The 12,252-nt window shown below is 38.4% G+C and overlaps 1 protein-coding gene across 1 annotated transcript in view; it reads left to right on the forward strand.

The window, feature by feature from the left end:
- Positions 1-6,508: 6,508 nt before the first annotated feature.
- The window catches only part of LOC138756847 (serine-rich adhesin for platelets-like), a 45,588-nt gene continuing 39,844 nt past the window's right edge, over positions 6,509-12,252 (forward strand). Inside the window, exon 1 of the mRNA XM_069923238.1 lies at positions 6,509-6,800. Coding sequence (XP_069779339.1) covers positions 6,509-6,800 — 292 coding nt within the window. The remainder of the gene's footprint in view (positions 6,801-12,252) is intronic.

Below are 12,252 nucleotides of genomic sequence, written 5' to 3' on the forward strand. Positions count from 1 at the left end.
CATCTTGAATCTGCCCAAGATGCAACAACATTTCCAAGATGCAACATTTGCCAGATGCTACAACCCTCCATCTCAGACTCCTCCAGGTGTTAGCACTCTATCACTACATAAAGGAAGCTAATGCTTCATCAGATAAAACAAATCCTTTGCAGATAAGAAAGAGTATATCAGGTGAATGTGGAGCTTGTTCGATAAATGGCACTGTTTGACATGCTGCTTTTCAACAAATTTGTAATAATGCAGTGAAATAAACCACAAACAGGTTACAACTTTAAGAAAAAATAGGAAGTTGGGATGAAAGAAAAAAAGAAGAGAGAAGCTATGTGGTGATCAATGTTTGTTAATAATTTACATGAATGTTTTGTACTTGGGAATTAGTGTAACATATTTATAAATCACCATTTGAAAGAGGATATAGATTCTGAAAGTACTTTACAGAGTTGGTAATGAGGGGTTTTATTCTCTTGTATCCCTTCATCACCATCTTGATTTTGAATCTAAAGGCATTTTGAATGAGGAGGATTGTTTTAGATTAAGAAGTTGCCCATTAAAGATGGAAATGGGGATTTCTTCACTTTGAGCAACATGAATTTTTAGAATAATGAATAGAAGATAACTGCGGCAGATGAGTCAATGAATAAATTCAAGTTTGGGATGGAGAGATTTTTGGATCAGAGAGGAGTCAACATTATTGATAGCAGGAAAGAAAGAAGAGTTGAGGCCAAGGTCTGACAAGCCAAGATCTCACTGAAAGATGAAGTGGGTCAAGAAGCTGAACGCCCTATTCAGCTGCAAAGCAGAGTACAGACATTTTGACCCATGATGTTGTGCCAAACTACATCTACCTATCAAAATAAATAAAACGAAACTCTCCCCTTATAATCCTCCATTTTTCTTTTATCCATGTGCCTGTCTATTCCAGCGTCCACCACCACTGTGTAAAATAAACTTGCCTTGATGTTTCCCCAAAATTTTACTCCATTCATTTAGTACAGATGTCCTCTGGAAGAAAAAAGATTTGATTCAATAAATCTAACTAATTTGGATATAACAATTGAAAAATCAATTTGTTTATTTTCCAAATTTCACACCAGAATGCAAAGAAAGAAAAATGTTGAGGAGTCATTGTTCTTAAGATTACTCAGCATCATTCCAAACATATTTTCACGACATAATCATCTTCCAACATGAAATTTCATTGAGAGATCAATGCCATTACTGCAAAAGCATTCACTATCCAAATTTAATGCATCTGAAACTTTCACACTTCCAGAAACAACTGAAACATTAACCTTGAAAACTGCAGTCACCACAACAGCAGGAATTGTTAAAGTCGAACTCCTGTCAAGATACAAAAAGTACAACTAAGCCACACAGTTCAATTCGAACAGACATTATTAGAAAAACGCTAGCGGGAATGAGCAGTCTGTAGTGTTGGGTAGACAAGGTCACCTCACTAAGACTGGTCTCATTTGAAAGAACACAGTCACAAGGTAGAATATTTAAGGCATATTCCTGCACACAAATTTGACATTGTTTCTTTGAAGATATTGCTACAGCTTATATTTTACATTTTGCATATCCTCTTCCTAAAGATTTGTTGTCAGTCATTTAATCTCATGTATCAGTTATAATTAAGAACATCTTCTGGTATACAAAAGATAAACAGAAGATTGGAAGGGTTGCTCACAGTACACATCAGTATCTATCTTCTGGCTTCCTGATTTTTCTGGTTTCCAATTTACACATGAAAATGACTAGTTCATAGTAATCTTAGATTCTTGAAATTGACAATGGTGACCAAAACTTCAGCACTGAAACAATGCCATTCAGGAACTGAGTGGTGCTGTATACTTATTGCAGCCTTCAGATCACGTCAGTTAGCACTATTGTGTTAAAGAGATCAGGCAGGCATTAGGATATGGCTCAGTAAAATAGGTAAGAATTGATACTGTCAGGAATGTCCTTGGTTATTTTCTCTCTCTCCCAGCTTACTGGCAAAGTCTGTGAAATGGTTTGTTCATCATAATTCCCATAACTAGATATACTCTAGTTATTCTATATATTCTGAGAATCTCACCTGCAGGCAGTTCAAGTGCTTCAACATCTGAAACCACATCTTCTCCAACAATAACATCTGCAAATACTGGTGAACAAGTTAGAAATTCAATTAATTTTACATCAAATAAAGCTGAAGTAATTCAGATGCAATCTCGCAATGAACGCTGTGCTAATTTTGCAACCAAATTTGAACCAGGGTTGACAGAAAGATTTATTTTCCGTCATCTCTGTTCATAAGGTTACTCAGCTTCATTCAAAATGTATTTCTTGACATAATCGTCTTTTAAAATGAAATTGCATTAAGCAGCCAATGAATTTTCTGAAAAAAATATTCACTATCTGCAAACCTAGCATCACCTGACACTTTCACACTTGCAGAAATATCTGAAACAGCAACATGTACAGAGGCAACCCCTCTTGCAACGACAAATATAGCATTTCCCACAAGTGCAGCATAAACTCAATTGCAGGCAGTTCGAGTGCATTGACATCTGAAATTACATCTGCTCCAGTAATTCATTTATTTCCAATAAATCTGAAATAATTGAAATGCAATCAACCAATGAACAATTAATTGATTCTGCAACAAAAATGGCACTGCAATTCACAGCAAGAATTGGCCAGAATTCAGTGTTCAGTACAACACAGTGTGTTATATAGTCAGGATAATGTAAACTATGTGGTAACCACATAAGAATACACCCTTCTCACTGTAGTAACTATAGTGCACCATTGTGGGTCATATGTATAGGTATATGAGTGTGTGTGAACAGTTTTCTGAGATGGTGGAAGGCATCAGTCAGTAAAGTCTCTTCTGTTATTTGAATCTTGTATCTCTAAGTTATTTAAGAAGCCACCCAAGTATTTCTAAAGACCTAACATGGTGGCAGCAGTATAAGAGAACAAGAATAAAGCCATACAATTGATTGTAAATCACTGAAATATGAAAAGGAAGAAGAAAAAAAAATTACTGAAAAAATTGGCTGAAGCAACTGCAGTTCACCCAGTGATGGACAGAGAGGCTGAAGACATTGTTGAATCGTTTAAAAAGTTTCAGCAGAAGTGCAATTTAGCATTAAAAAGCTATTTTAAAAATGCAACAGCCGAGAGGGAGCGAGGCCTTGACATTTAAAAGCTGGGAGCTTACAGAGGTGGAGAAAAATGATCCAGAGCAGATATTTGCAAAGTTTGCCTTTCACCTTGAATCCAGGTTGTGAGGGTTTTCAGTTGGTTGTTTTTCCAGACTCTTTTGTGTAGTCTTCCAAAGGCGCTATTTGCCTTGGCGAGTCTGTTGTCTATCTCGTTGTCGATCCTGGCATCCGATGAAATGGAGATAGGTAAACTGGTTGACCGTTTTGAGTTCTGTGTGCCCGATGTGGTAGTCATGGTGGGGAGCTGGCTGATGGAGGACCTCAGTTTTCTTCAGGCTGACTTCCAGGCCAAACATTTTGGCAGTTTCCGCAAAACAAGACATCAAGCGCTGAAGAGCTGGCTCAGAATGGGGAACTAAAGCGGCATCGTCTTCAAAGAGTAGTTCACGGACAAGTTTCTCTTGTGTCTTGGTGTGAGCTTGCAGGCGCCTCAGATTATCATAGAATTAAATGCTATGAATTTCAAAGCTTAATGCAAGAGACTGATGAAACTGTTGATAACTTCCTCACTAGAGTAAAAATTGTTGCTACAAAATGCAGATTTAGGATATAGAGGAAAGATGAGTTAATCAACTAATACGGGGGAGTATCCATCCCAAAGTGGAAAAGTCTCTTATGGGAAGGATAGCTTGAAGCTGGCCAAAGCTAAAGACACAGCCAGAGCCTTCAAAGCCACGAGGATGCAAATGAAATCCCTATCTTTGCAGACCCACCCACAGCAAAGAGAAGAAAGGGTTGATGCAATAAAAAACATAATCAGAAAAGTGCCAGTCCCCAGAACCTGCAGGAGGTGTGGCAGACAATACCCCTTCGATGACCAAAACAAATGCCCCGCATATGGTTATGAACGTAGAGCCTTTGGTAAAGCAAATCACTGGGAAAAGATATGCAAGTCTGGTATGAAGAAAACAGTAATATCAGTGAAGAAAAAATGACAAGAAGAAGATCCACCGCATGAAAGGAAATGAGGATTCCAATACCCAGATACTGGACAGAGAATCCAGACACCTTCACGAGATGTCGGGTGACATGAAAGAAGTGAGTTGCACACAAGGATCCAGAACAAGCCTATGATATTTAACCTAAAGGTGAAGCTGTATACTGGATCACAAAGCAACTTGTTTCCACTCAGAATCTACCGCCGGATTTTCCCAGAGAACGCAATAAAAGAGTGTCTAAAAGACAGTGCATTGGAAACAGCAAATGTCACATGAATGGCTTATGGTGTACCCATAATCAAGCAGCTAGGGAGAGCTAAGATCAATGGCTGCCATAAGGGAAAGAACATCCTCTGTATGTTCTATGTGGTGGATGCAGACAGACCAGCAATTCTAGGTCTGGATGGATGCCGGGAGTTGCAATTTATCTCTGTCAATTATGAGATCCAGATGAAGAAGATTTCCCAAAGGATCAACAGAGACACTCCATTGGAGAACTGACCTCCAGTCACAAACAAGGCTGAGCTCATGAGCATGTACCTAAAATTCTTTGATGATTCAGTTGGATGCTTTGGAGACTTTGAATATCACATCGCCATAGATCCAAACTGCAAACCAGTTGTCCATGCTCCAAAGAAAGTATCACTAGAGCTTGAGAATAAGCTGGAGCAAGAACTCTTTCTTTGGCTTGGCTTCGCGGACGAAGATTTATGGAGGGGGTAAAAAGTCCACGTCAGCTGCAGGCTCGTTTGTGGCTGACCAGTCCGATGCGGGACAGGCAGACACGATTGCAGCGGTTGCAAGGGAAAATTGGTTGGTTGGGGTTGGGTGTTGGGTTTTTCCTCCTTTGCCTTTTGTCAGTGAGGTGGGCTCTGCGGTCTTCTTCAAAGGAGGCTGCTGCCCGCCAAACTGTGAGGCGCCAAGATGCACGGTTTGAGGCGTTATCAGCCCACTGGCGGTGGTCAATGTGGCAGGCACCAAGAGATTTCTTTAGGCAGTCCTTGTACCTTTTCTTTGGTGCACCTCTGTCACGGTGGCCAGTGGAGAGCTCGCCATATAATACGATCTTGGGAAGGCGATGGTCCTCCATTCTGGAGACGTGACCCATCCAGCGCAGCTGGATCTTCAGCAGCGTGGACTCGATGCTGTCGACCTCTGCCATCTCGAGTACCTCGACGTTAGGGGTGTGAGCGCTCCAATGGATGTTGAGGATGGAGCGGAGACAACGCTGGTGGAAGCGTTCTAGGAGCCGTAGGTGGTGCCGGTAGAGGACCCATGATTCGGAGCCGAACAGGAGTGTGGGTATGACAACGGCTCTGTATACGCTTATCTTTGTGAGGTTTTTCAGTTGGTTGTTTTTCCAGACTCTTTTGTGTAGTCTTCCAAAGGCGCTATTTGCCTTGGCGAGTCTGTTGTCTATCTCATTGTCGATCCTTGCATCTGATGAAATGGTGCAGCCGAGATAGGTAAACTGGTTGACCGTTTTGAGTTTTGTGTGCCCGATGGAGATGTGGGGGGGCTGGTAGTCATGGTGGGGAGCTGGCTGATGGAGGACCTCAGTTTTCTTCAGGCTGACTTCCAGGCCAAACATTTTGGCAGTTTCCGCAAAGCAGGACGTCAAGCGCTGAAGAGCTGGCTCTGAATGGGCAACTAAAGCGGCATCATCTGCAAAGAGTAGTTCACGGACAAGTTTCTCTTGTGTCTTGGTGTGAGCTTGCAGGCGCCTCAGATTGAAGAGACTGCCATCCGTGCGGTACCGGATGTAAACAGCGTCTTCATTGTTGGGGTCTTTCATGGCTTGGTTCAGCATCATGCTGAAGAAGATTGAAAAGAGGGTTGGTGCGAGAACACAGCCTTGCTTCACGCCATTGTTAATGGAGAAGGGTTCAGAGAGCTCATTGCTGTATCTGACCCGACCTTGTTGGTTTTCGTGCAGTTGGATAATCATGTTGAGGAACTTTGGGGGACATCCGATGCGCTCTAGTATTTGCCAAAGCCCTTTCCTGCTCACGGTGTCGAAGGCTTTGGTGAGGTCAACAAAGGTGATGTAGAGTATCACTAGAGCTTGAGAATAAGCTGGAGCAAGAACTAAAGGTCATAGAAAGGACGCAAGCCATAGCCAAAGTGACTGAGTTGAATGACTGGGTAAATTTCATAGAGGTCAAAGTAAACCAAATAGCCACTTGAGAATATGTCTGGACCCTAAAGACTTAAATCAAGCAATAAAAAGGGGTCACTACCTAACACCAAACAATAGAAGACTTCCAGATCACAGAGGAACTAACATCTTTAGCAAGCTAAATGCTAAGAATGGATACTGGAATGTGAAACTAGATGAGCAATCAACACTAACGAACAATGTTCAATATTCCATTTGGTCATTACAAGTTCTTGCAACTAAATTTTGGCCTACAGTTGAGCCAGGATGTATTCCAACACAAGATCTACAGAGGGTGTAAAGATGCTGTTGGCATCAAAGATGACACCCAGGTTTTTGGCAGAGATGTAAAAGCTCATGATCTTCATCCTCATGAGGCCATGGAGAGAACAAGAAGTGCTGTAATTAAACTTAATGCAGACAAATACATTATAAAAGAGAAGGAATACCAATTCTTCAGAATGATGTACACTCCTGATGGGATAAAGCCAAGTGCAGAGAAGGTTAAAACCATTGCTGAAGATGGAGGACTCCAAGGACAAATAGGAACTCAGAAGTTTCCTTGGGTTGGTCCAATACATGAGTTTTTTCATAACCACATATGCCAGACAACACAGCAAACATCAGAGAGTTGCTGAAGGAAGACATGGAATTTCAGTGACCAGCTCAAATAAATAATAAGCATGGAAGTGGTGTTGAGATACTAATATAGAGAAAAAGCCCTCACTCTGCAAGAAGATGCATCTAATAGTTTTTTGTATCTTCTTGCAGAGTAAGGGCTTTTTCTCTTCAGAAGGAGAGATGTTACATAGTCATGACATGTGAACAACTCTGTAACCATGTAAGAATATGCCCTTCTCACGGTATTAAAAGTAGAGCAACACAATGGGGTATATGACCTGAAGTATATGAGTGTGTGAACAGATTTCCTGAGAGGGTGGAAGGCATCAATAAGTAAAGTCTCTTCTGTGATTTCATTCTTGCAACTCTAGGTTATTTAAAAAGCCTCCCAAGTAACTGTAAGAAATTGCAAACTATATCAGTCAAAACGTAGCTTCAATTAAATATGGACTTTTGGAGGAGGAGTCACGTGATGGAGTAGTGGCCGGACGGTGAACTCCAGCCCTCTCCAGAAAAGTCAGGAAAAACAAAGGAAAACACAAAGGCACAGAAATAAAAGTTAAAGAAAAGTGAGTATAAAGGTGGAAAGAAGATGGCGACAAAAAAAGAAAAATCGAAAGCAACGGTAAGAAGAGAGGAAGAGAAGACAACGGAGGAAGAAGGTGAAGGCCTTACCTGTTTGAAGAGGCCCGCGGTGGAGAGAGAAACCCGCTCCCTCAGGTCGGTAGATAGTGGACTACAAAAATGGCTCGATGAGCCGAGTAAAGTGCGCAACTGCGCATGAAAAAAAACACACCGACTGGAGGGGGGACCAGCTGGGGAGTCGATCTCCACAGCCGGCAACGACAGCTGCAGAACACCTGCAGCAAGAAGAGAACACAGAAGACAATGGAAACAAGAAAGAAGAGAAGAAAAGGGCAACAAAGAAACAACAGATGGCCAACTCAGAGGAAGAAGAAGAGGAAGAGGAAGAGTACAGTGAAATAGAAGAAGAAAGGAAAGGCAAGATAAAGGATATACTTTCTCTTATTAAAGGATACATGGAGTCATTTAAAGAATGGCAAACACAGGAATTTAATGATTTAAGAAAAAGAATAAACAACACAGAAGAGAAAATGAATAAAATAGATATGACCTTAATAGAAATGGGAAAGAAAATGGACAAGATGGAAGAGCGGGCAGTAGCAGCAGAAATGGAGGTAGAAGACTTAAAAAAGAAATTGGAGGAATCTAATAAAAAAGCGATAGATACACAAGAACTGTTAGCTCAAAAAATAGATATAATGGAAAATTATAACAGAAGAAATAACATAAAGATAGTGGGCCTTAAGGAAGATGAAGAAGGCAAGAATATGAGGGAGTTTATAAAAGATTGGATCCCGAAGTCCCTAGGGATGTCCAGAACTACAGCAAGAAATGGAAATAGAAAGGGCACATAGAGTATTGGCCCCTAAACTACAACCACAACAAAAACCAAGATCTATTGTAGTAAAATTCCTAAGATATACTACAAGAGAAAAGGTACTGGAGAAGACAATGGAAAAAGTAAGAGAGGGCAACAAACCACTGGAGTATAAAGGGCAAAAAATCTTCATTTATCCAGATATAACTTTTGAACTCCTAAAGAAGAGAAAGGAGTTCAATACAGCAAAGGCGATTTTATGGAAGAAAGGGTATAAATTTATACTAAAGCATCCAGCGGTATTGAAAATATTTATTCCAGGACAACAAAACAGAGTATTCTCGGACCCAGAAGAAGCACGAAAATTTGCAGAACAATTACAAAAATAGACTGAGGGATGAAGACGGGTAATGAGAGTAAGAATGATCACGATTGATATGTATGTGGGTAAAAAGGTAAAAGAGTGAATAGATACAATGTGCATACATGAATGTATCTGTACTTAGAGGAAAATATAGATAGTATAGACAAGAATTAATAAGGGAAGGTAATGGAATAGAGAGAATAAGGAGGGAATTAAAAGAGTGACCTTTGTTACATATGAAAAGTGAAATCTTTTCTGGGGGGGGCTGGGTGGGGGGAAATAGCGGTCAGTGCAAAATCAGTTGACGCTTGCGTGTGGATTCGCAAACCCAAATGGAGAGGGGAGATGTGGTTGTCCGACAAGGGATAAAGGACAACTCAGGAGAGGAAGGGGAGATTGGGGATAAAGAAGATATAAATAGGAGAATAAGGAAAATGTTGGATGTTGTAGGAATGTTGTCTTATAAAGAGTTGAAAATAAGAAAACAGAAATGGAAAAGGAGGAAAGGTAATGATGGAAAAACGGAAAGAGAAGATAAACAAAATATAAAATGGCTACGCTGAACTATATGACTTTAAATATCAATGGAATACATAACCAAATTAAAAGGAAGAAACTACTAAATTTACTGAAAAAGGAAAAAATTGATATAGCATTTGTCCAAGAAACACACTTAACTGAATTGGAGCACAAGAAATTAAAGAGAGATTGGGTAGGACATGTAACAGCAGCATCGTATAATTCAAAAGCAAGAGGAGTTGCTATATTAATCAGCAAAAATGTGCCATTTAAAATAGAAGAGGAAATAATAGATCCAGCAGGGAGATATGTTATGATAAAATGTCAGATATATTTGGAGTTTTGGAATCTACTTAATGTATATTCACCTAACGAAGAAGATCAAAAGTTTATGCAAGATAACTTTTTGAAGGTAGCTAATACGCAAGGGAACATACTAATAGGAGGGGATTTCAACCTGAATTTGGATCCAAATATGGATAAAACGGGGAAAAAAATTAACAGAAAGAACAAAGTAACCAAATTTATAATTAAATCAATGCAAGAAATGAAACTTTTGGATATATGGAGGAAACAAAACCCAAAAGAAAAGGAATACTCATACTACTCGGCTAGACATAAAACATACTCAAGAATAGACCTATTTTTGTTATCAGCTAGTATGCAGGATAGAGTAAGAAAAACAGAATATAAAGCGAGAATACTATCGGACCATTCACCCTTAATATTGACAGTAAAGCTAGAGGACATCCCTCCAAGAATGTATAGATGGAGATTAAACCCCATGCTACTTAAAAGACAGGATTTTAGAGAATTTATTGAAAAACAATTAAAAATGTATTTTGAAGTAAATACGGAATCAGTGGAAGATAAATTTATACTATGGGATGCAATGAAAGCATTCATTAGAGGGCAAATAATAAGTTATGTAACCAAGATGAAGAAGGACTATAATCAGGAAACAGAGAAGTTGGAAAGGGAAATAGTAAACATAGAAAAAAAATTAGCAATGAAGGAAGATACAACTAAAAGAAGAGAATTGGCAGATAAAAAAATAAAATATGAAACATTACAAACATATAAGGTAGAGAAGAATATAATGAAGACAAAACAGAAATATTATGAACTAGGTGAAAAAACGCACAAAATCCTAGCATGGCAGCTCAAGACAGAACAAGCTAAGAAAATAGTATTGGCATCAAGGAAAAAAGACAAACAAATTACATATAATCCAAAAGAAATTAAGGAAAACTTTAGAGAATTCTCTGAACAATTATACCGAACTGAAAACGAAGGGAAAGAAGGGAAAATAGATGAATTTTTGACTAAAATTGAACTACCAAAACTACAAATAGAGGAACAAAATAAATTAACAGAACCATTTGGAACAGTAGAAATACAAGAGATAGTAAAAAAATTACCAAATAATAAGACACCAGGAGAGGATGGATTTCCAATAGAATTCTACAAAACATTTAAAGACTTATTAATTCCGCCCCTCCGGGATGTAATCAACCAGATTGACGAAACACAAAGCTTACCAGATTCATGTAAAACAGCAATAATTACAGTAATACTAAAACAAGGGAAAGATCCACTCTCACCAGCGTCATATAGACCAATATCTTTGCTAAACACAGATTATAAGATAATAGCTAACCTATTAGCAAACAGATTAGCAGAACAGGTACCGAAAATGGTAAATTTAGACCAAACTGGATTTATCAAAAAAAGACGCACAACGGACAATATTTGAAAATTTATTAACTTAATTCATGCAGTAGAAGGAAATAAAGTACCTGCAGTAGCAGTTGCTTTAGACGCAGAGAAGGCCTTTGACAGAGTAGAATGGAATTATTTGTTCAAAGTATTGCAAAAATTCAGTTTACCGGAGAAGTATATTAATTGGATTAAAGCATTATATAAGGGACCGTTAGCGAAAGTGACAGTAAATGGACATGTATCAAAGCAATTTAACTTAAGCAGGTCAACGCGGCAGGGATGCCCACTATCACCTTTATTGTTTGCGCTAGCTATAGAACCACTAGCAGAATTGATAAGAATAGATAATAATATAAAAGGAATAAAAATAAAAGACAGGGAATATAAAATCAGTCTATTTGCGGATGATGTTATAGTGTACTTAACAGAACCAGAACTATCAATAAAAGAATTATATAAGAAATTGAAGGAATATGGAGAAGTGTCGGGTTACAAGATAAACGTAAATAAAAGTGAAGCAATGCCTATGAATAATGCGGATTTCTCAAAATTTAAGAAGGAATCTCCATTCAGATGGCAAATGCAGGCAATAAGATACCTAGGTATACAAACAAACAAAAATCTAGGCCAATTATATAAACTCAATTATAATCCACTAATGAAAAAATTACAGGACGATTTAGAGCATTGGAAAGATCTACCACTAACACTGATAGGAAGGATAAACTGTATTAAAATGAACATTTTTCCAAGGATATTATACTTAATTCAAGCATTGCCAATTCAACTGACAGAAAAATTCTTCAAAGAGTTAAAGAAAATAATAAGGAAATTTTTATGGAGAGGGGGGAAACCGAGGATAGCACTAGATAAATTAACAGAATGGTATAAACAAGGAGGCTTACAATTGCCAAACTTCAAAAATTATTATAGAGCCGCACAATTAAGATACCTATCAGATTTTTATCAAAAAGGGAAAAACCAGACTGGACGAGATTAGAATTAGATAAAATAGGGGAAAAGATACCTGAACACATATTATATAAATGGGATGAAAAATTGGTACAACATAGAACTTCTCCAGTATTACATCACCTCCTCAATATTTGGAAGAAGATTCATGTAGAAAGAAATAAAACAAATTATCAATTACCAAAACTTGACGCAAAATAAGCTACTCCCTTTTACAATAGATAACCTTTCCTTTAGAGAATGGGAAAAAAAAGGGATTAAAAGAATAGAAAATTGTTTTTCTGGAAGTAGATTCTTATCCTTTGAACAAATGAGAGATAAGTACAATATAACTGGAGATACAG

Source organism: Narcine bancroftii, chromosome 3 (assembly GCF_036971445.1).
Source record: "Narcine bancroftii isolate sNarBan1 chromosome 3, sNarBan1.hap1, whole genome shotgun sequence".
Taxonomy (NCBI): Eukaryota; Metazoa; Chordata; class Chondrichthyes; order Torpediniformes; family Narcinidae; genus Narcine; species Narcine bancroftii.